The 24,606-nt window shown below is 45.1% G+C and overlaps 1 protein-coding gene across 7 annotated transcripts in view; it reads left to right on the plus strand.

The window, feature by feature from the left end:
• Window positions 1–17,346, plus strand: part of Nfya (nuclear transcription factor Y subunit alpha) — a 23,136-nt gene extending 5,790 nt beyond the window's left edge. For 2 of the 7 annotated variants that reach the window (XM_028766753.1, XM_028766755.1), the window contains exons 2-10: window positions 3,142–3,284; window positions 4,620–4,706; window positions 8,049–8,195; window positions 10,377–10,508; window positions 10,666–10,771; window positions 11,479–11,645; window positions 11,940–12,113; window positions 12,762–12,863; window positions 14,869–17,346. In XM_028766753.1, the coding sequence (XP_028622586.1) occupies window positions 3,210–3,284; window positions 4,620–4,706; window positions 8,049–8,195; window positions 10,377–10,508; window positions 10,666–10,771; window positions 11,479–11,645; window positions 11,940–12,113; window positions 12,762–12,863; window positions 14,869–14,922 (1,044 nt within the window). In that variant the 5' untranslated portion in view covers window positions 3,142–3,209 and the 3' untranslated portion in view covers window positions 14,923–17,346. Of the gene's footprint in view, window positions 1–1,113; window positions 1,165–3,141; window positions 3,285–4,619; window positions 4,707–8,048; window positions 8,196–10,376; window positions 10,509–10,665; window positions 10,772–11,478; window positions 11,646–11,939; window positions 12,114–12,761; window positions 12,864–14,868 lie in introns of those variants that run through there. The other 5 variants (XM_028766754.1, XM_028766757.1, XM_028766756.1 and 2 more) reach the window with 5 other exon arrangements.
• Window positions 17,347–24,606: the final 7,260 nt, after the last annotated feature.

Genomic DNA, 24,606 nt, shown 5'->3' on the forward strand with positions numbered 1-24,606 from the left:
GAGATGAACTTTCTGAGGAGGGCCGCATTGGCCCTGGGAGTAAGTCTTAAGAATTAGCAGATGGGGTTTTGTGAAATTAAAATTTAAAATTTAGCAAAGTAAATAGCCTCTAAAATCAAAGTTTTTGCCGGCATACCATTAGTGTGTTTGTCTGTTGAAGGTAACTGCCCTCCTTATGACAAGGTCACTCATTGTTTTGAAGCTCACCAATTAGGCTGAACTAGAGTCCCAGAAGTTGTGCTGTCTCTGCCTCCCCAGCTCTGGCCTTAGAAACTGACCAGCACACCTAGTGTTCTGGGCATTTTGAGATCAAGCTTAGCTCCTGCTCGTGAGGCATGTACTTTGCCAGCTGAGCCATCTTCCCAGAACTGCAAACATTAACACCAGCAGACTAAAACTGCCAGTCAGATGGGCTCTGCAGTTCTCAGAAAGACACAAAGGAAGGGAGGGCCAGCATTTCCTTATCCACCAGGGCCATGCAAATTCAAAGTGCTCCACCTCCCTACCCAAGTCAAAACGGGCTCTCATTTAGAAAATAAAGACCAACAAATGCTGCCGAGGGTGTAGGGAAGAGGAGTCCTAGTTATTTACTCTGCTGGTTTGGTTTTACTCAGAGGATTCTACACTACATCAGAAGTACTTGACTCTCTTCTATGCAAAACATCAACAGAATGGATAATGCAAATGCCATGCATATGTACAATGGAATTTTATAATCCAGATCTTTTGCGATAAGAAGATCTGCCTTTATTTTGGGCCACACCTTCTGCTGGTGCCAACTTATATAAAGGACTTAGAAGAAAGAAACTTTCTCACTGGGTCTTGGCCTGCTTGTTCTTGCTTCTTCACTGGCATAAGGCCTACTTCTCCAGGTTCCTGACCTATACTGAAGGCCAGTTGAGACAGCAACCTCATGGGTGAACAATTATTGGATTCTTGGACTTTCTATTGAGAGTCATTGTTGAACTAGCTGGACCACAGCCTCTTAGCCAGTCTAACCTCTTCCACATATACGTATACGTGGATTTACTCTATTCTGTTCCTGCAGTGAACCCTAACTAATGCATGTTACATTTTATTTAGCAAGATAAGTCAGACTCTTTTAACACATGTTTTTTTTTCCCTAGGGCATAGGCAATCCTAGCTTTACTTCTGTGGTAGTGGGTGAGTAGATGTTTGTGTGGGTAGAGATTATATACTTAGAAATGGGGCCACAAGATGGATAGAAGAGATTTTGAAGAAAGTATAGTAGAACATAAAAGAAGTTTTATATGTCAGTGTTTAGGCACACACTTGAATATTGTTATTTGTGTGTCAACTTGACACGAGCTGGAGTTATCACAGAGAAAGGAGCTTCAGTTGAGAAAATGCCTCCATGAGATCCAGCTGTAAGACATTTTCTCAATTAGTGATTAAGTGTGGGAGGGCCCATTGTGGGTGGTGCCATCCCTGGGCTGGTAGTCTTGGGTTCTATAAGAAAGCAAGGTGAGTAAGCCAGGGGGGAAGCAAGCCAGTAAGTAACATCCCTCCATGGCCTCTGCATCAGCTCCTGCTTCCTGAACTGCTTGGGTTTCAGTCCTGATTTTCTTTGATGATGAAGACCAGTATGGAAGTGTAAGCTGAATAAACCCTTTTCTCCCCAACTTGCTTCTTAGTCATGATGTTTTATGCAGGAATAGAAACCCTAAGACAGTACCTTTTAGTTTCTAAGAAATAACCTGAAGTAATCAACCAAGAAAGGTTTATTTGGGTTCACTGTTTAGGCTTTGCTGCATGGTAAATATGCAAAGAATAGTATACGTGGGATTTGGCACTAAACCGGGTTTTAAACACCTCGTGTGGGTATTGGTACACCACGTGGAAACAGGCTGTGCTTTATCAAGTTTTAAATGCCTGCTATCATTGATACCATTTCATCGAAGTCACTATCCTAGACTATAGCGCAGTTCCCAAAACGTTGCTAGTGGTCCTACTTAGTGCTGCTTACTGGAGTTTGAAACAGGGTCTCACTATGTAGCCCTGGCTGGAATGAACTCCCAGTAGAGACTTGAACTCAGATCTATCTGCTGAGTTTAAGCCTGCATCACTGTGCACAGGAAATTGGGGGGGGGGGGTGTTTAATAGACATGATTCTGTAAGGTGGAGTTTGTTTACAGGCAAAGTGTCTCTCAAGCATAGGTTGTCCTGAACTTACTGTGTAGCCCAGGCTGACCTGACACAGGTGGTCTTCATCTTCTCTTTGCCAAGTGCTGGGACTATAAACATAGACACCCCAGGCTCAGGTAGACTGGAGATTTTGATAAGCAAAATATTTGAACTACTTAGTAACAAACCTCTAGCCTGAGGTTGTTTGCTACATATGTGGCTCAAGAGAGTAACATGTTTGGACTCATGTATACAAATTCTCTGCTGTAGACCTTGCAACAAGAGATGGTCTGACAGTGCTTCTAAGTGTTATTCTGGCAATACTGAAAGGTGGTCAGTCTTATTAGCTTAACTGGGTAAGAAACAGGAAATAAAGCACACCTGGGCTTGTCTTCCGAGGATGTTGTTTATAGGAGGAGTGTTGCATCCTGAGGGTTCTGATCTGGGTGGATTTATAGGATATCATTATTGGTAAGTGGGGCCTAATTAGAAGTGGGTTACTGAGAGGAGTGTTTGTTATTGGGGACTAGATCTTACCCTGGCCACTTGGAGTATTCATTCTCTATGTCCTGGCCACCATGGTGTGAACATGTACTTTTCAACCCCACACATCCTCACAGTTAAAGTGAAAATAAAATACTGTGGCTTGTTCGGTTAGTCTCTGAGGGAGTTGGTTTGTGTAGCCCAAACTGACTCAAACTTTCAGCAGCCTGCCTCAGCCTCTCCAGTACTGGTATTGCAGATACCCACTACCAGCCTGACTGTGATGGTTTTTTAAGACTGTGCTATGTAGTCCTCTTTTATTTAAAAAACAAACAAAACCCAAAAGAATGTATGAGCGTCTCCAACTGGTGTTCTCTTATATTATAAATACTGCAAATAATTATGTGTATATATATATGTATGTATGTGTGCATGTATGTATGTATAGTAAGTATCATAAGAGAGCCTTTACTGATTGACTCATTTTAGGTTTTTTCCTTCGCTTTTTAATAGGAGTCCCTACCTGGAAGCTGCCTGGGATCTGTAGAGTGAAGCTTCAGGACTCTTAACGTGGCCGGACCATGGAGCAGTATACGACAAACAGCAATAGTTCCACAGAGCAGATCGTGGTGCAGGCCGGCCAGATTCAGCAGCAGGTATGGGAGCAGGTGTGCTTTGGCCCTCACAGTACCACAGAGTGATGGAGCATCGGGACTGTTGATAGTTCTTCTGTGGAAGGACTCAGACCCAGTCAGACCTTAGGAAGTTCTCATCTCATGACTTCATAGCTCCTGTCTCATGCGCTGTGAATCAGTCTGTTGCCACCTGGTACTTGTTCTTCATGAGAATCACTCTAAAAGTAGATTACTCTCTGTTAGCTCATTGAAATGATACCTACCCTGCTTTTCTCTGCTTATTTCCCTTGTTTATGCTAACTTGTGATAAAGTAAGAATGTGGCCACAGCAGACAATTGTCAGATTCCAACCAGTCTGTTCAGAGTTAATTCTGAACAGTTGTGGTTTAATACTAGAATAATACTTGGTCGCTACTCTGTGGATAAGTACATATTGAAAAAGAGCCTTGCCACTGCCGCCTTCCACAGTAAAGTTGGTCAGATGTCTGAATTAATGCACAGATACCATTTTTTGATGCTTTTACCTGGGTTTATGTTAGTGAATCTCTCCCTGCCCCCACTCCTGGACTTTGGAGGGAAAGATATTGTTTCGATTTGATTATAAGCCAAGACGGTTGTCCTCAGTGTTCTTTCTCCCGAGAGCAGAGATTCGCTAGTACAGAATAGCAGGGAGGGTGAAGGGAGTAGTGATGGTTGAGTTCCAAGCCACTTAAGAGGGGAGATGGGCTGAGCATGGTGGATTCCTGTCCACACTCTGCTGTATCACCGGCATCTTCCTAAGGGCCTTAGAGAATGGGCCCTGGAGGGGCCTTCCAACTATGGGCAGAGCCTTGTTGGTGGGTCCCTCTTCTGTGAGGACTCCCCAGGAAATAAGGTGGACTTTCTGAAAACATGGCCTCTAAGCAGTCAGTTGGATAGAAATAATCTTCATTTGGGGATGTAAAAGCAGTAGCATCCTGACCTGGCATCTGGATCAGTCGCCATGGCTAGTTCCTTCATAGTGACGCATTAAAGCCCCAGAAACTCGTCATTGTAGTTTCAAGGCTTTAAAACCTGGTGGTTTTGTTCTTGTGACCCTAAGGAGATAAAGAGATCCTTAACATATATGTCTAGCAGAAGGGAAAAATTCCTCGGGAGGACTGCATTATAAATCTTTGTATTTTACGTCATAAAAATCTGTTGTGAGGTCTACTCTAAGGACAGCTCTTGCAGCATGACAGCTTGACTATAGGAGTCCACACTTTGAAAGTTCCTGTGTGGGGTGAGGCACCCTTCCATCTCCCTCAGCGATCTGCTGTCTTCGGCTGCACATTTCCATCCTGATACATTTCAAGCTCTTCCTCTTCCTGTTCTCAGCAGCAGGGTGGTGTCACTGCTGTCCAGCTGCAGACTGAGGCCCAGGTGGCATCCGCCTCAGGCCAGCAAGTCCAGACCCTCCAGGTAGTGGTGCCCTCTCTGATTCTCTGTGAGCGCTGCATGAACGCTGCCTGTCTGCTGCTGTTTGTGTTCAGATCTCAAATTGATTGGCAAAGTCGCATGCCTTTTGTGCTGCTAACCTGTCTCTGAGGCCAGTATTCCAGTGTCCCATGCCAAGACATGTAGTGATTGCTGTGTCTGTCTTCTCAGAAGTGCACACTAAGTATATTGCTTTAGAAAGACTGGGAAGCAAGCAACAGGAATCAGTTTTACAGGTGGCTTCAGATCTTACTCAGTCCTCAGCTCCCAATCCAGCATGGGTCAGAGTTTCATGAATTGTATTACACTGGAGAAGGGAGTGCACACATGGGGAGACTCGGCTACACTGTGTTTTAGTTTTGCTAAATGTGCAACTTGACTACAGAACAGCCATTGCACTAAGCAAAGCTTATCTGAGAATCGCATACCTCTCATGTCTCATTACAAGCTCTGTACAGATGATTGCATATCTCTAAGTGGCAGCATAGGACACGGTGATGATACATGTGTCTTATCCAGCAGTTGGGATATGAAGCTAGGAGGAATGAGAGTTTGGGACAAAACAAAAAGTGATTACTGGTTGCATTGATATGCTTTAAAAGTCAACAACAACAACAACAACAACAACAACAACAAAAACTGGAGTTAATCAATGCTGCTCTTCAGTATTATGTATGCTTGTTAAATACCCTAAATTCCTGTGAAAAAACGAGTAGCAGCGTTGGTCTTCTCTGGGTTCGTTAAAGAACTAAAGGTTTTGAGAAATTGGCAAGACTTGGATACCTGCCCTCCCGGAGTTTGTTCTTCTGTTGACTTGGATTGACTCAGTAGGGCCTCCAGAGTCGTCTGGCATCTCACTTTATTGAGAATGTTACTGAGACTCTCCTACAGGTAACTATCCTTTCCTGTAAGTTACTGGGTCTCAACCTTTCTGATACTGCAGCCCTTTAATGCAGTTCCTCAAAGGGTGGCCCACAACCGTAACGTTATTTTCATTGCTACTTCATAAAGGTAACTTTGCTACTGTTACAAATTATAATGTAAATATTGTGTTTTCCGATGATCTTAGGCAGCCCCTGTGAGAGGATCTGTCGGCCCCCAAAGGGTTGCGACCCACCCGTTAAGAACCACTGCTGTAAGCACGTGACTCGCTCAGCCTGTCCCAGCCCTGCCACTTAGTAGTGTTTGATGATGACACACAACCAATTCTACACATACATTAAAACAAAAGAAGCTTGTTTTACCTTCCTGCACAGTTCGAGTATCAGGGAGAGCAGCAGCTCTCTGTTCCTGCTTGCTTCACCTTTTTAATACATGAAATGGCGTCTGGGATTGTCATTAACCACTGTGTGAATGGGAATGTACCATGCTCTTAACTGTGTGGCTCGTTGTCTCATGCATGAGTCCTTGTGATCGTTTGTTGTAGACACATGAGCTCCTGGCTCTCAGACCCTTTACCGCATGCGTATATAGCATGTTAGTGTGGGAGGGGCGGGGGGGGGGCAGAGGATGCATAACCTGAAAATTAAGTGCTTTTAAATTTGTGTCAACTTTGGGGACTGAGGCAGTGGCTCAGTGTGCCCCATTTGCTATGCAAGTGTGAGGACCTAACTTGGGTCCATAGAAGTCATTTAAATGTGTAGGTTTGTCCTGGAACCCCAGCATTAGAAGCTAGAAAGAGGCAGAACCTGTGGCTGGCTGGCTGTCCCTGTGGCAGGGAGCTCCAGGAGACTGTCTCAAAACAAGGTAGCAAGCAATAGAAGATGACATCCAGGGTCAGCTTCTGGCTTCCACTCTGACACCAAGAGCTTCTTCCCGTGCGCTACAACAACACAGCTGTGTCAGCTTACTTAGCTGAGATTGCACTAAAGTGAAATGGAAGTAATGGGCCTTCTCGCGAGTCTCCTACTCTGCAGTCAGGCTCCTGCTAACATTTCCTAACACAGCACACAAAGCTTTGGTGTAGCAAAGGGGATTTATGGAGACTTAAAGAGGAGAGAATGTAAGTAAATAAGCCATAACATCTTCAAAGTCATGTGTTTCTCAAGGGACAACCCTGAGGTTGGGCTGATGGTTCTGATGGAGAGTAGTGGAGAGCCTTACATACCTTACACATCTAGGACACACATCTGCACAGGGGATTGATGCTGTTGGAATTGACTTCTGCTGGGACCAAGGACAAATGTGCCAGTCTGTTCTGTTAAGCAAAGACACTCTCTCCAAAGGAGTTTGGGATTTGTCTTGTTATTCCACAGCGGCTTCTGTCTGGGCCTCTGAAAGGCATTCCTGAGTTTTCACACTGGGGTTCAAGGTATGATTGAGCATTGCATCGCTTCCTTTCTAGAGTGTCTGTTGATGTGGACGACTTGAAAAGTGGAAATATTCTATTTACACACAATAATAGCTGTCTGATTTCAGGGTGTCATTGCTTCTGATAATTAAAACAACTATGCAGATATTTACAATGCAGTTTGAAAAACTCTACCTTAATGATCACAGACTGGCTGGAAAATGCTTCTGACCAATCTTGGCTTTGTTTTCTTTGAAACGGGGGTTGGGGGGGCTCGCTGCAGCCCCTTCTGTCCTAAAACCCACGCTGCTCCTGCCTCAGCTTCCTGTTCACAAGTCTTTAGTAGTAGACTCTAAGCAGCAGCCATTCCTGGAACCCTCAGAGTAGATTAGAAGTAAATATTTCACTTTTTCTTGAGGCCCTGGAGGGAAGCTCCAAGCGGGCTTTCAGAACTCTTCTTGTCTAGGATATAAAGCTAAGGCTGCTTTCCAGTCACTTCTCAGCCCCGCCCCTCTCACCACTCCCCCGCCCCTCTCACCACTGTGGGTCTTGAGGATCAGCCTGAGCGGGCACACAGTCCTGGTAACTTGGCTGCTTTCTTGGATTCAGCCTGTGTTTGGTGATGAATGCCTTACATCTATTGGGATTTTCCAGACTCTAGATAGGTTCTGTTCCATTTGACCTTTGAATAGCCAGCTTGGTACTTAAAAATAATCAGAAGTATCTGAAGAGCATAAGACTGACTTTTCTTGGATCTGTAGAGATGGCTCAGTAAGTACATACTGCTACTGCAGAGGGTCTGATTAGAGTTTAAAAACACTATCTCAGGCCAGGATTTAGTCTCTGCACTTGGAGGCAAAGGCACAATATCTGAGTTCAAGGCCAGCTATAGTACTAGAGACCCTGGTGGGGAGGTGGATGACTGACTTTCCTAAATCTGCCTTGCCTCTCCTCTTGCAGGCAGCAGGATAGTTGCAGTGACTGTCTTGGTGAAGCTGCTGTGTCTTACACTATTTCATTGTTACTTTATTTCTTTCTAGGTCCAGGGGCAGCCATTAATGGTGCAAGTCAGTGGAGGCCAGCTCATTACATCCACTGGCCAGCCCATCATGGTACAGGCTGTGCCTGGGGGGCAGGGCCAGACTATCATGCAAGTACCTGTGTCTGGAACACAAGGGTTACAGCAGGTGAGTGGCCATCAGAGTAGAAGTCTGCTGTGCGTGTGGATGGTGTATGTATTCATATGTGTACAGGTTTGTACATACATGTGGAGGCCAGGCGTCCATCTTCACCTTAGTTTTTGAGACACTTTTATGAACTGGGTAGTCGAGACTCCACGGTGTCTGGCCCACCCATGCCCGTCCTCTGCTCCAGGGCTGCAGATGTAAATCGTCCTGCCATGAATTCCTGTGGATGCCAAGGTTCCAGTCCGACCCTGTGCTGTGCACCACATGCCTTACCTCTGAGCTGTCTCCCTAGCCTGCAGAGCAGACATTTTGAAGAAGTTGCTGCAAAAAAAAAAAAAAAAAAAAGCCAAAACCCAGCTGCTTTTCCTTGAGTCCTACCCCTTATTTTATACTTAGTCTTTCTGCCTTTGTTGTGCCGTAATACATAACAGGAGCACAGACAGTAATGTGGTCCTTGCTACCTGAAGCCCTGGAGCGAAACACTCCAGGTGAAAACAGATGCATTTGCTGACCTAGTCAGCTGCCAACAGTTTTAATTATGAGTTAAGTAGTATTCGAGTCCTTAAGAAAACTTGGGCAATGTGTAGCCCAACAGAAAGGTCTACGGAGGTCATTAGAAAACTTGGGCAATGTGTAGCCCAACAGAAAGGTCTACGGAGGTCTCTAAGACACAGGGCCATTGGCCTGCTTGCCTTCCCTTCCCTCCCTCCACCGTCGGTCATCTGGAGAGTGCTGGGGACTTGAGGCTCTAGGCACATCCTTCAGGCTTCTAGATCTAGGAATGCTCCAGAGGGTCAAAGAAACAATGACAGATGATTGCAAAGCCAGTGAGAAGGAAGGTTGTGGCGGGGTGAGGCCAGACTTCCTTTAAGTAGGTAGCTAGGTACCCTGGCTTGGGTTGGGCATATTCTAGAGTATGAAGTATCAGACATTTTGAGTTGTGGGGCCTTCCTAAAATGTGTTCCCGTCGGTTCTTTTAAATGTTTATATCCTGTGCTCAAGAAAATAGGATGTTGTTCCTTGAGTAAAGTGTTACGGCTTTTTGTTTTGTCAAGCTACAGGATTTCAAAGAAAAACATTAAAACTTCTTGTCAAGATTCTAATGATCCTCCAGATAAGTGGTTACCTCACAGGATCTCTTGCTTTCCATGTTTGTAGTGTGAGATTTGGTGCTCTAAAACCTGCAGGGTAGAGGTAGGAAGAGCTAGTGAACACTAACAGCAGTGCTGAGTGAGAGTGAGGGATTGGACCCTCTTCTCTCTTGCTGCTGTGGAACACCGCATCCCAGAGGTTGTTGGCTTACAGCACGAAGCAGTTTGTATGAGTCTCTTTCCTGCTGACTCGCAGCTAAGGGTGTGGGTTCAGCATGGTAGGGAACAGGCAGCAGCAGGAGGCAGAGGGACGGATGCCGCTGTTCTGCTGTCTCCTTTCAAGACCCCAACTCATAGGGTGCCACCTCTGTTCATCTAATCTAGAAACTCTTTAACAGACTAGTGTTTGTTCTCATGGGGATTTTATATCCAGTCAAATGGATGGTTATACATTTCAATTTCTGTGGATCAGGAGTCTTGACAGCTGATCTCTGGCTATCAAGGACCTAATGAAAGCATTCCCTTGGCTACCGTCAGCTTGACAGTTACATTAGAAAGAATATATTTTAAAAGTTGTTTTATTTATTCATTTATAACAGCATTTTGGAGTATGTTTAGGTAAGTAAATATATTTAACCATGCCACCAACAATTATTTCTTAAAGGGACACTTTTATGTCCCGAAGACTAGCCTTGAATTCCTGATAATCTTGCCTCTGCCTTCCAAGTTGTAGAATTACAGGCACATTTCTCCTGCTGTTTCCTGGTCTCTAGTGGAATTTATTCAGCTAATTTTCGGAAACCAAAGAGTGAGGCTGGAGAGATGGCTTATCAGTTGAGAACACTAGACTTTCTACTAGAGGACCCAGATTTGATTTCCAGCACCACCTGGTGGTCACAGCCATCTGTGACTCTAGTTCCAGGGGAACCAACTCCCTCTTCTGGCCTTTGGACACCAGGCACACATATGGTGCACATATATACATGTAGGCAAAATACCCATATACTTAAAATAAAAAGCAAAAACAAAGAAGGAACCAAAGGAGTGGTGTGAATGTGGTGCCAGGCTTTTTGTGTTTTCTCGTCCACAGATACAGTTGGTGCCTCCCGGACAGATCCAGATCCAGGGTGGGCAGGCTGTGCAGGTGCAAGGCCAGCAGGGTCAAACCCAGCAGATCATCATTCAGCAGCCACAGACTGCAGTCACTGCTGGCCAGACACAGGTGAGTCTATCAGCTCCACTGGCATCAGTACAGCTGATGTGGAAGAATTGAGCAATGAGCCACTTGGCTCACATAGAATGTGAATGGGATAAGTGTTATCAAGATGGAGTCTCCTTGGGTCTCTGGCGTCTGTTAAGTATGTCATTGTCTTCTACAGACACAACAACAGATTGCTGTCCAGGGACAGCAGGTGGCCCAGACTGCTGAAGGGCAGACCATTGTCTACCAGCCAGTTAATGCTGATGGCACAATTCTCCAGCAAGGTAAGCTGCCGCTATTGCAGTGGCCCTTTTCAAGGCATTAGTTTTAGCCTTCGAGTACCTGAGAGTGCTTCAGAATCATTGTGAAGTCCATAAGTTCATGTCATGTTTGAACAACAACAGGATTCCCACCACATCTGCAGTGATTGCCAATCACGACATATGACCAGCTTGATGCTACTTGGTGACTAGAGTTCCTTCCATGTCATTGTGGCCTCTACATCTATTCACATAGGTGTTTACTTAGAGTCACGAGAACACCTCACAGCCTCAGTCTAGCTAAGAAGATGGGAACGCCATAGAGAGTGCAGGTCTTAGAGAAGTACACCCTAGTAAGAGATGTGTAAAGACAAGATCTCCTGTGAGAAATCTAGACTTGCCTTCAGGGAAAACATGCACAGAGTAAACTTAAATGCTTTGGAAGCTAAGTCTAGAAAGGATATCTCAGCCAGATTCTGTGGTGGTGGGTAGAAGTATACTTTATTTGGAATTGGGCCCTAGACTGTTAAACTTTGAACAATGAACTTAGATGGACTACTTACTCAGCAGGGCACAGTGAAGCAGTAGAAGACGCTCATTTCTTCCGTGGTGTTGGTTAGTTTATCCAGGAGGGTATACAGGAGCCAGGTGGAAGGGACTAACTGTTTTCCCTTCTTTCTGTTCGTGTACCTGTTTGTTTTGTTTTTGTTTTATGTTTGGTTTTCTTAAAGTTACAGTCCCTGTTTCAGGCATGATCACCATCCCAGCAGCCAGTTTGGCAGGGGCACAGATCGTTCAGACAGGAGCCAATACCAACACAACCAGCAGTGGACAAGGGACTGTCACTGTGACACTGCCAGTGGCAGGGAATGTGGTCAATTCCGGAGGAATGGTCATGGTAAGGAAAGTGTTCCCTGGCACTGGAGCTTTCACAGGGTTTTCTTGTCTTTGAGCTGCAAGTTGTGAAGTTCTCTGGTGAAGTTGTTTATGGTGGTAACTTTTGGATTTGAAGCTAACTCCATCCTTAAGGCACTAGCAGTGGTCTAGATCCATGGGAAGCATAATTCATTCTGATGTCTTACCAGTTACCAGGCTAGTCTAGATGCTGCAGATACAGCAGTATGGGTGTGAATGGGCAATTTTATTTAGAGTTTTCATGCTAGTAATAAGATCTGGTCTCCTGTTCATGCAGATGGTACCGGGAGCTGGCTCTGTGCCTGCTATCCAGAGAATCCCTTTACCTGGAGCAGAGATGCTGGAAGAAGAGCCCCTGTATGTGAATGCCAAGCAGTACCACCGCATCCTTAAAAGGAGACAAGCACGGGCGAAGCTAGAGGCAGAAGGGAAAATTCCAAAGGAAAGAAGGGTGCGTATGCCTTGGGGGGTTGCTAAGCAGGAAGCAGCACAGTTCTGCGTCAAGCACATGTGTGTTTCCTTGTCTTTGTCCTTTCCAAACACTGGAATGCAGGAGAGTTTACTGTAAGACTGGTGACAAAGTGTCTTGAAAGCAAGGGACTTTCCCACAGATACAGAAGTCCAGAGAAAACGTCCTCAGGACTTCTACAGTGCTCGTATGTTGGTTGTACTTTGAAATGGCAGTTGGGCTCTGTAGCCAAGAAGCCAAGGGAATAAGAAAGCAGTCTTCTCATTTTAAAGGAGTCCATCGGTCACATTAGCCAGCATCCAGTGACCCAGTCTAACATACTTATAGATAGCATAAAAATGGGGTCTCCTCCTGAGCTGCCATTTGCTCAACCAAACCTCTTTCAGTTCCTGAAGCAGAGGAAGGATCAGTGATAGGAGGGCGATAGTGATCACTGCTTTTCCCTCCAGTTCAGTCAGCATCACATTCTAACAGAGGTTAGATGCCAGGGCCACTATGCTGATTCTCCATCATTCAGTTTTCTTTGTTCCCTTGACTCTGATTGCATTGCCTGGAACTTTTAACGATAAACTCTGCAGTAGGTTAGTGCTAGATCTCACTAACAGTTAGGATCTTCTTTCTCTTCTCTAGAAATACCTTCATGAGTCTCGGCATCGGCACGCCATGGCACGGAAGCGTGGGGAAGGGGGCCGCTTCTTCTCTCCAAAAGAAAAGGACAGTCCTCACATGCAGGTAAGGACATTGTCTACTTCCTTTCTGTGTTGCAGCCTTCTCTCTATCAGCAGCAGCTGTCCTTCATTTAGAGAACATACTCTGGACCACATGTGCTGTCTGTTGTTTAACTTCCTTTCTTTTCAGAAGCACTGAAAGTTTCAACCCCATGGGCTTTTTCTCCGTTTTTTTCTTTTTTAAGGAAAGGTTTTGCTTACTTTTAGTGTGCTGTTGGAGTCGGTGACATTTAATATCGTGTGGCAGTTCTTATGTCGCGCATTCTAGTAAGCCTTTATTTGTTGTTGTTCAACTGACTGGGACCTCGGGTCCATAGAGCAGGAGTACATCGCCATTTTTACAGTTGAGTATGAGTTCTTGAGACCTTAGGTGACTTGCCTAAGGCCGATACTTGCACTGCTCAATCAGCCCTGGAAGTGCAGTCCAGTCGTCCCACTTATTCTAGAAGCTGAGGCAAGAAGCTAACAAGGTGAGGCCCTTGCCTGGGCTACAGGTGAATCAAGACCAGCTGATTAGTGAGACTCATTCTCATAAAGGGCTAGTGGTGTAGCTAGCTCAGTAGTGTGGAGTATTTGACTGGCATTTGAGGCCTTGGGTCAAATCCTGCTTCATGCACAAACAGACCCATCAACTGACTTCAGACCCAGGTAGTAGAGTCTTGACGAATCATCTCTGACATGTTTCTGAATCTGTATGTTCACAATGGAGTGCTTGATGCTATTCTGTCACCTACACAAGCGGCTTGTCACCATCTAGTTCTTACAGTTTAGATGCTTCAGATTCGGAAGTTCTTTTGGTTCTGTCTCTGAAACATAATTTGAATGTGTTTATTTACCCTCCTAACTGATACCAGCCTGGCCTAGTCCTCTTTCTTGGTTTAGATTAATATATCCAGCTGTCACATTTTCCACATCTCAGGGTGGTGTTTGTCAGACATCACATCTCACTTTATCCTCCTTTGCTTTCTCGCCCTCTGTAAGTCTTGACCGTGGCCTGTAAGTGTGTGTGTGTCTTCACCTAGATTCACTACCGTGGCCTGTAAGTGTGGTGTGTCTTCACCTAGATTCACTACCGTGGCCTGTAAGTGTGGTGTCTTCACCGAGATTCACCTGCTCTTATTTGCTCACCATTTACCCATTTGTCTGTTCTTCCGGCCTGGTCCTGGTCTTTTCAGTGTCTAGTCTGTAATGTTCTTTCTCCATCATTTCTGTGACTATCCCTTCTCCCTGCATAGGCTAGCCTCAGTTTTGCAGTACTCCTGCCCCAGTTTCCCAAGTACTGGGTTTCTAGGAGCGTGCCAGCCACCACAGACAGCTTTTACCTTCCTTCCTTAGGCCTGGCTTAGGTCCGAGAGGCTCTTTAGCCTGCACTCATCTCTCATAGAGCTCTTTTACTCTTGAGTTTTCCTGTAATTTATAAAAACCATCAAGAGATTTTCTCTATTTGGTCCACATTGCTTCTTTTACTGGAGAGTACGTTACATTAAAATAGAAGGTTTTGTTCTGTGGTAGTTTCGGGGGTTAGCGTAGAATCCAGTTCTGAACAGATGATCAATGCCGGTTGAATTCATGAATTCTTTTTGCTGGCTCACTTTACTATCAGCAACATGGAATTCCTTCATACTTAGGGCTCCTTCAGCTCGCCAGGGGCAGTTCTGTATCAGATCGTGAAGGGTGTTTATAATCTACCACAGCAGTCTGCAGGTTCCTCTTTCTTAGTGAACCATACTGCAAGCATCCTGACAACCCTATGTTCTTAGCGTCTGTGCATGTCTGTGATTAGGAACTGCCAACCGTAGGCTGTGGTGTTAAAAGCTCTCCTTAGTCTCCATGCTGGCCTCTTTTTGTCTGCATCCTCATCTGTCGAATGGAATGCTATTGGGTTTCCATTTTTTAAGATGATAAATAATGGCACAAAACGACAGCATGTCATTGTAAACCCTTAAGTTGTGAGAGCCAGGGACTCCTGTTGCTGCTGTAAAGGACTGTTGTGCTGTCTTTCTCTGTAGGATCCAAACCAAGCTGAAGAAGAAGCCATGACACAGATCATCCGAGTTTCCTAACCCCAGGAGGGTGGCAGAGCTGATCACTCACAGTCCTCTCCACTGTTCCTGGAAATGGACCGACTTCCAGTGGGGCACTGGACAGTCTCACTCTGCCCTCTCTCAGGACAGAAACTACTTAGCTCAGTATTACAGCTGCAGTGACAGCTGATGAACTGAAGTGGCCAGCTCTTGTCTCACCCTCTCATTGAGGACCTGTTTCAGACTGTTGGACACTGACTTTTTGCAAATTTGAATGATAAAAAGAGGTATTTGCCAGCCCAGCATTACAAACACAGCACTTACATTGAGTGGTAAAGCCAGCCAGTCAGCCATTGTCATAGGGGAGAGCAGCCTTCTCAACCTGGTCCTCAGTCAAGGCGCCACAGGCCCTGCCTCCCTGTGGAGTCTCAACAGCATCCATCCCCTGGTGGGATGTTGGGCTGCCTGATGCATAGACACTTTGCACTCTGGTGGTTCCCAAGCAAAGAAGCTTCCTGTTAGGACTTGGAGCAACAAACTGAGCTAAAGTCTTCTGACCTGTACTGACAGGAATCTGCCCACATGCTAGGTTGGTATTTTTTTTTTTTTTTACTTCAGCCAAGAAAGTACAAAAAGGATATTTTGGACTCAGGATAAAAGGATAGATGGACCTAAAAGGTACATTTTTAGCTTCGACTGTGGTCTGCTCATTTCTGTTAACGGCCATCGAGGTCATAGTTCATACTGTGGCCACTTTAGAGACAGTTCAGAGAACAAAACTTGACAACATGTATGCTGAAGTGTTGAGAACTCTCCCAGTTGTCCTTCAACAGAGGCAGACCTAGGCTATTTAATCATGGGCCTGATGACAGCCAGTAGCACATGGAAGGACCTGTGCATTTCAATCTAGAGAGCAAGTGCCCTGCCAGCCCGAGTGCTGCTGTAGAGCATGCTTCTCCAGCGGATGGATACCAGGCGTGGCTCTTAGACTGAAGAAACCAAGTCACAGTCACGCTGTCACCTTCTGATGTGCACTAAAAGAGAATCCTTATTGCCTGGAGTAGCACTGTTGAGCCAGCTGTCCTGGATGCAGACTGGAGCACTGCCAGGGTGCAGAGTGCAGGAGAGTCGCGTTCTTCACCCCTGCCTGGGTGATGACCCAGGGGGTGAGTGTTCTTCCCATGGCAGCTGATTCCTTGGTGCCAGTTTCCACTTGTTTTCTCCTTCCTCTGTAGACCTTGCAGCAAGGTTTGCCCACTGCATCAATGCTGTAGGGACCAGCTACAGCCTGTGAGGATTCCTGCAGGGTCAGGAACTGGGCCTCAGAAATGTTTTCTGGACAAGCACTCTACCACTGAGCCACACACACACACACACACACACACACACACACACACACACACACACATGCCCCAGCCCCAGCCCCAGCCCCAGCCCCATAGATGCTGAGGCCTGAAGAAAAGACCAATGATGAGACATCAGAAGAACTGGCTGCCTTCTCTGCAATCAAAGTCAAACGCAGTCATTCCACAGACTAGTCAAGTCTAAAGACTGGCTCTGTGTTAGAGACAGGAAAGACCTTATGAAGAAGTACCATGGGGAACTAGTTTAATTGGAGAAGCATGGAGTAAGCCATCCCTTCCACTCCAGGAATCTTGCCATGTCTCCTGGCTTCCAGAGGTCAGAGGGGGCTGATCTTTTTTTAGTAAACTCACTACAAACTTTGGGCTCTTCACATGAGCTTCCAGATGTTACTGAAAACCATGAGGAATTTCTACCTTTGAGATAGAGAGGATTCTAAGAGGGCTTCAAGGATTCCTCAGACTTAACAGTAGTGCTTCAGCCAGCAACTGTAGAGTGCTATTTATTTGTGTCTGTAAGTTTGTACATAACCCTAACCTCATATTGTTGCTGAGTTTCATTTTGAGGAAGGCAGGTTTGAGTTTTCTTTCCTTTGATGCAGATGCTTGGGTTTCCATTTTGTGGCTGCGTTGCAGTTGGCTCCTGTCCCTGTGGTCATTCTAATTCTGGCACAGCATAGGACTAACAGAGGCCTGAGGGGCTGACTTGGATTTCTTTTTGTTTGTTTGTTTATTTGTTTAAATTAGTTCTTTTTACTTGTTTGTTTTTGTGATTGTAGTGATGGCTTCAAAGATACAGAGTAAGTGGAGGAGTGGGCTGCTGGTCTCTGGGCACTCTGCTTCCTGCTGCAGGATAACTGTAAATGTATATATTTTAATTGCACTGGTAATGGGACACGCCAGTGTCTAGACCACTGCACCCACAGCCTCTCCTGGCTACAGGGTGCCTGATAATAATGTCTTGATTTTTCTTTGGGACTCAACTATGTCAGTCTCCCCCCCCCCTTCCCCCTCCCCCTCTTCCCCGTAGGGGAGTACAGGTGATCACTGATGTCATTGCAATTGCTTTTCTTTTTTAATAAATTTATAAAAATACTAAAAAGTGGCCTGACTTTTGGTGTCTTCATGTGTTTTGGGTTTTTGTGGGTTCATTTGGCGAGGGAGGGGCATTGGTTTTTTTGTTGGTTTTTTTGTTTTGTTTTGGCTTTTTTGTTGTTTTTTGAGACCTGGTCTGGCTATATAGCCCAAGCTACCCTCCAACTCAAGCTCTTCCTGCCTTGGCTGGCGTGCACCCCCACACCCAGCGTGGATGACAGCTGAGGAATCTGCATGCCCTGTGCCTGGAAACTCATTCACAATGTCGACGTGACTTTTCGACGTAAATGTGCTGTCAGGGGTCAGACCACTCTACTTTGTGTTCTCTTAATTCTCCTTCGAAATGGACATGAGAATAAGTAATCCCCTGGGTAGAGTTAGCCTGCTATCACCGCCACAGCCCTCATTTTCCATATGCTAGACCTAAACAGTGAAGATACACTTCTAATATTTTGAGCAGACCCAAAATCCACAGTCTGGGGCTAAGTCTGAAGGTCTCATTTCAGTTCTAGAGCTCTAGAAACTACATACAAAAGGCATTGTGGAGCCCAGATCTACTCTCAGTAACAAGGATGTGAAGATAGAACAATCCCTGGGGTTTGCTGAGAAGCCAGACAGGCTGGTGGTGTGGTTGCTGGTGAGCCCTCCCTGAGTGTGGGAGAGTAAGTACTCTCCTTTGCCTTAGGCAGGAGAGCTGGCCCTACTCCCATCTGGCCAAGTTGAGAGCTGGCTATCTTAGGACTTTATTGCAGCAGACAGACACCATGACCGAGGCAACTCTTATAAGGACAACATTTAATTGGGGCTGGCTTATAGGTTCAGAGGTTCAGTCCATTATCAAGGCAGGAACTTGGCAGCCTCCAGGCAGGCATGGTTCTGGAGGAGCTGAGAGATCTACAATCTCCATCTGGAGGCTGCTAGGAGGAGACTAGCTTCCAGGCAGCTAGGACTAGGGGTATTAAAAGTCCACACCCACAGTGACACACCTACTCCAACAAGGCCACACCTTCTAATACTGCCACTCCCTGGGTCAAGCGTATACCAACCATCACACACCTCCATGCCTGGATTTGTACATGGATGCTGGAAATCTAAACTCGGCTCATCATGCTGTCATAGGCACCTTATCCACTGAGCCGTCACCCTAACCTGAGTGTCTTTAAAAATATCATTTCACCGGGCGGTGGTGGTGCACGCCTTTAATCCCAGCACTTGAAAGGCAGAGACAGTCGGATTTCTGAGTTCGAGGTCAGCCTGGTCTACAGAGTGAGTTCCAGGACAGCCAGGGCTACACAGAGAAACCCTGTCTCAAATAAATAAATAAATCATTCCTTCATTGACTAGAATGAGTTAAAATGGCCTATGGGGTTCAAATCAGGAAGATTGGGAGACGCCTCTGGGTTTGGAAGATTATAGATGGCCCCTTGAGGAGATCTGGAGCTCTTACGGGGGAAGAAAATCAAAGTAGGGTGTGGCCATCCTGTGTTTCACAGCAGAAAGAAGCTGGGCACACTGCCTCTGGGCACTTCTGCACGGAGGCCACAGCCACCAGTCACAAGTTTACCTGCATGGCTACTATTGTTGGGGTAAATCTCCAACCCAAATAGGACCGATCAAAGAAGACACAACTCAAAAATTATGAATACAAACTGTACACCTAGATTGGGCAAATTTACCACTACCCCAGTTTATTCCCCATCTATGAGATACCTTATAACTTGTGGTTTTTCCAGGCCATGTCCTCCATTGTCCTTTCACCTCTCTTCTCTCCTCTGGTGTCTCTCTACCTCTCTAGTTGTCTCGCCTTCCTCTTTTTCTCTCCTCCCCTTCAGCTCTTCTTCCCCCAGCTCCACCTCCTCTTCTACTGCCTAGTCACCGAGCTCCACTGCGAATACAATGTAGCAGAATAAGTATCCTGCTACATACTATGATGCAGAAGTCAGGCTGGGATGAGCAATTGGCCTTTTCTCAGAAACATCAAGTGCTAGGGAGAATAATGCCAAGTTCCTGTTTTAGCATGGGTTTCCAATAAACTAGACCTAACTGGACACCATTTCTCATGTGTCTGCATAGGGTTTCTTGTTCACAGTTCACAGACAGATTTCCGTGTGAGTGAGTGTATGTGTGTTCAAAAGAGCATTTGGGGAGGGCCTTGGCTATCAATGGTGGAAAGCCTGTGGAAGGAAATTGTTTTAAAAACAAAAATCTCAGCCATTTGATTTTACCAATGAAGACTAAGAGCCAGATGGGGGGAAAAACCTGCAAGCCCAGCAAGGCACAGAAGACACCCAGGTGACCTTCCTAAGGAAAAGATCTCTCTTGTCTACTCTCCTTCAACTTAAAGACCTTCCTTTCTGTTTACTTACAGTCTGGCTGGTTGCTTGCTCCTTCTCTTGACCTAGGGTTGACTTTATATTGTCCGCGAATTAAAGGTGTGTGCTAGCTCTGGGCCATAACACAAGTTCTTGTTTACAGTAAACAGAAAGCTCTAGGATCAAAGGCAGAGCCATGCCACAATTAGAAACAGTTCCCAATCTCCCTGTTCACAATGGGATCAAATATCCTGAGACAGGGAATGATGAAAGATACTCCATCTGAATATATATATATATATTGTAAATAACCATGTCAAAAAAAAAAAAAACATCTGTACAGCAAAGGAAACCATTACCAGAGTGAAGAAACAGCCTACAACATAAGGGGGGAAAAAAAAGAAAAGAAACTAACAAAAACAAAAAAGCAACCTTTGTCCAGTATCTTAGGGGTTCTATTGCTGTGACAAAACACCACGGGCAAGCATCAGGTTGGAGAGTGTCTTAGGGCTTCTGTTGCTATGTAAAGACACCATGACCATGGCAACTCTTATAAAGGAAAATGTTTAACTGGGGCTGGCTTACAGTTCAGAGGTTCAGTCCATTAGTATCATGACAAGAAACGGCAGTGTGCAGGCAGAAGTAGTTCTGAGAAGGAGCTGAGAGTTCTACATCGTGATCTGAATGCAGCAGGAGAGAACTGGCTTGAACTTCTGAGACCTCAAAGCCCGACCCCACAATGACACACTTCCTCCAGCAAGGCCACACCTACTAATAGTACCATTAGGCCTATGGGGGATATTTTACTCAAACCACCACATGCCACTCCCTGGCCCCCATAGGCTTGTAGTTGTATCATAATGTAAAATACATTCAGTCCAAAAGTCTCCATAGTCTACATTTCAAAAGTCTCCATAGTCTACAACAGTCTTAAACTTATTTAAAAGTCCAGAGTTCAAAGTCTCGTCTAAGGTCCATTCAATCTCTTAACCATAACCCCCTATAAAATCAAAATAAAAAAGCAGATCACATACTTCCAATGTATCATGGCACAGGATATGTATTACCATTCCAAACGCAGGGAAGGGAGAACAGTGAGGAAATACTGGACCAAAGCAAGACCAAAAACTGAGAGGACTGTGTTAGCCAAAGCCACATTGACTCCATGACAGGATGCAAACTGGCAGTGTGGGAGACTGGGCCTACGTTTCTGATGCCCAGAACTGAAAAAGTCCAAAACAAGTACATTCTAGGAAAAAAAAAAACCATCAGTTAGCCTGAGCCAAGTATAGTTACTCAGCAAAAGTTTCCCAAATCCCCTAGAGCCTTAACCAATCACAAAAGCACCCATACTCTTGGAGATAGACCCAACAAATCAAAGGAAAGAAAAGTAGAAGTCACCTACTCCTACTTTAAAGGCTTTAAATTGACCCTGTGTGGTGCTTTGAATATGCTTGGCCTAGGGCGTGGTACTATCTGGAGGTGTGGCTCTATTGGAGGAAGTGTGTCACTGTGGATGTGGGCTTTAAGACCTTTGTCCTAGCTACCTGGAAGTCAGTCTTCTCCTGTTTGACTTTGGAACAAGAGGTAGAATTCTTGGCTCCTTCTCCAACTTCATGTCTGCCTGGATGCCATTCTTCTTGCCTTGATCTTATTATAAGAGTTGCCTTGGTCTGTTCACGGCAGTAAAATCCTAACTAAGACACCCTGCAAAGCTCACACCTCGGTCTTCCATTCTGCAGAATAAATACTCTGCTGTTTTGTACTATTTGAGTCTAGGGTATTATTCTTTAGCAAATCATGGTCCCTAAAAAAAAAAAATAGCTAGGCAAACTCCAAACTCTGCATCTCCAACTCTAATGTCAAAGCACTCTTCAGAGCTCCAATGCTTTTCAGCTTTGTTGACTACAACACACTTCTTTCTCTTGGGCTGGTTCCACTTTCTGTTAGCAGCTCTCTGGCAGGTAGCCCACAGATCTGGCATCTCCAACATCTTAGGATCTCCAAGGCAGCCCAGGCTTTCCAGTCACAGCTTCACATAAAGGCCTCTCTAGGCCTCCATGCAGGGACACCCCTGACAAATACCTGGCCTCAGAAGCTTTCCTTAGTTATGGAAGGGGGTTCCATAACCCCTTTATTCTATCTTTGACTCTAAAACTAAAGCCACTTAGCCAAAGCTGCCAATTTCTGCAGCTTGCCGAGGCTAGAAAGTGGTCCTTCTTGTTGAGTTCCATCTTCACCCGATCTATTCTCAATGGTTTCCTTCACTGCCTAAACTTAGGTATCCCGGAACTTGCTCTGTAGACCAGGCTGGCCATGAACTCAAGAGATCTACTTACCTCTGTCTACTGAGTACTAGAATTAAAGGTGTGTACCACCGTGCCAAGACCTAAGCTTTTCTTTAATCCCCTTTCCCAAGATTGAAGCTTAGCTGAGTGTGGTTTTGTCCTGAGATCACTACTGTGTTTATTCCATTTAACATTGGGCTGTCCTTTAATCTTTTTTATCTCCTTGAACAGAGAATTTAGCTCCATTCCACTTCCTGGTACCCCTTTTCTCTTTGAACTGCACATTTCATATTTTCCTTGCTAGGCTTGCTTCATTTCATCAAAACACTCTTCATAAGGGTGAACATTAATTACCACACCACAGAGTCTATACTAGACTATTTCGAGATTTCCTTTGCCAATAGAATTAAGCTAAAACTCTTCACTTTGACCTCAGGCAGGTTTTTCAGACAAGGATAAAGGACAGTCACATTTTTTGCCGAAATATTATAAGAACTGTCTCTAAGGCACTTATTAACATTCTTCTCCACTGAAACCTCTTGACCCAGGCCCCCATAGTTCAAATCACCCTCAGCACCACTGTCTTCCATGTCTCCGCTAGGATGGGCATTAAGCCTCACGTAAAGCATCCAACTAATTTTCTAATCCAAAGTCCCAAAGTCTACATTCTTCCAAACAAAAGCATGGTCAGGCCTATCCCAGAAATACCCTAGTCCCTGGCCTGGTACCAACTTCTGTTTAGTTGGGGTTTTTATTGCTGTGAAGAGACACCAAGAGCACAGCAACTCTTATAAAGGAAAATATTTAATTGGGGCTGGCTTACAGTTAAGAGGTTTAGTCCATGAACAGCATGACAACACGGCAGTGTGCAGGCAGGTATGGTGCGGGAGAAGGATCTGAGATTTCTATATCTTGATCCACACACAACAGGGAGAGAAGTGGCCTGAACTGAGATTTCAAAGCCTAACTCCCACAGTGACACGCTTCCTCCAGCAAGGCCACACCTCCTCCAACAAGGACACATCTACTGATAGTGCCATTACCTATAGGTCTAGTGGGACCATTTTAACTCAAAACACCACACGGAGAAAATAATTTATTTGATGTGTATTTCCATATTGCTGTTCAGTATTGAAGGAAGTCAGGACAGGAACTCAAACAGGGCAAAATCCTGGAGGCAGGAGCTGATGCAGAAGCCCTGGAGGGGTGCTACTTCCTGGCTTGCTTCCTGCCTTACACAGACTGTTTTCTTATAGAACCCAGGACCACCAGCCCTGGGATGTCATCACCCAGAATGGACTGGGCCCTACCCCATTGATCACGAATTGAGAAAATGCCTCACAGCTGGACATCATGGAGGCATTTTCTCAACCGAGGCTCCTTTCTCTCTAATGACTTCAGCTTGTGTCAAGAACTGTCCATAAAACCAGCCAGTACATCCAATATATATCAGACAAGACTCATATCCAAGAGACTAGGGAGATGGTTTAGCAAGTAAGAGCACTGGCTGTGAACAAAAGGGCCCATGTTCAAATCCCGGCACTTACATAAAAGCTGGGCAGGAATGAAAAAATGTGAAAAAATATGTATAGAAGATATAAAAAACTGTAATAATTAAACACCAAAATCTCAAAGCATCCAATCAATGCACAGGCTAATAAAAAGGAGCATTTGATGAGGATAACCATAGCTTTCATCAGCCTCTCCTAGAGTCCATGTTTGTAAACAGTGTTGGAACCACTAACTTAGGAAAAATGAAGGAAAATGGGTTGTTATAATTTTAGTGTTCCTCATTACCTTTTACCTGCCTCCTCAGTGGTTTTAATAAAAGAAGCCATGGATCCTGGTGTTAGAAACTTATCTCGGCTCTGGGGACACATGGAGCGTGTTAGGACATAGGAACGCACATATATGTTAGGTGATGGACACAAATGAGCAGTAGCAGCGGATACAGTACTGAAAGCCAGCTCAGCATCCAGAGTAAACTGAGGAAGGCAGTGAGATGTGGCATTGGTGGGACCAAAAGCTGGTGACTTTTGGCTATTTAATTCTCTCTTGTGATTCTGAGGCCAAAAGCTGATGGCTTCTGGCAATGAACTCCTGCATCCCAGCGTGGGATTAAGAATAGAAACATAGTTACTTGGGCTCTATACTCTTTAACTCAGGGGCTGCTTGTCTGGCCAGGCAAGAGGCTCAGAGTTTGTTGACTCTTCCTGAGCTACAGAGAAAAGAAAAGAAAGAAAAGAGAAAAGGAAAGGAAAGGAAAGGAAAGGAAAGGAAAGGAAAGGAAAGGAAAGGAAAGGAAAGGAAAGGAAAGGAAAGGAAAGGAAAAAGGAAAGGAAAGGAAAGGAAAGGAAAGGAAAGGAAAAGAAAAAAGTCAGGTGGGGCTGGAGAGATGGCTCAGTGGTTAAGAGCACTGTCTGCTTTTTCAGAGGTTCTGAGTTCAATTCCCAGCAACCACATGGTGGCTCACAACCATCTGTAATGGGATCTGATGCCCTCTTCTGGTGTGTCTGAGAATAACTACAGTGTACTACTTATATACGTAAAATAAATAATTCTTTAAAAAAAGAAAAGAAAAGAAAAGAGTCAGGTACACACTCAGACACACACACTGAATGAAACAGAAAAGGGCTACATTGTTACTTTATTGTTGTTCTTAGTTTT

The sequence above is a fragment of the Grammomys surdaster genome, unplaced genomic scaffold, assembly GCF_004785775.1.
Source record: "Grammomys surdaster isolate TR1022 unplaced genomic scaffold, NIH_TR_1.0 169, whole genome shotgun sequence".
NCBI lineage: Eukaryota > Metazoa > Chordata > Mammalia > Rodentia > Muridae > Grammomys > Grammomys surdaster.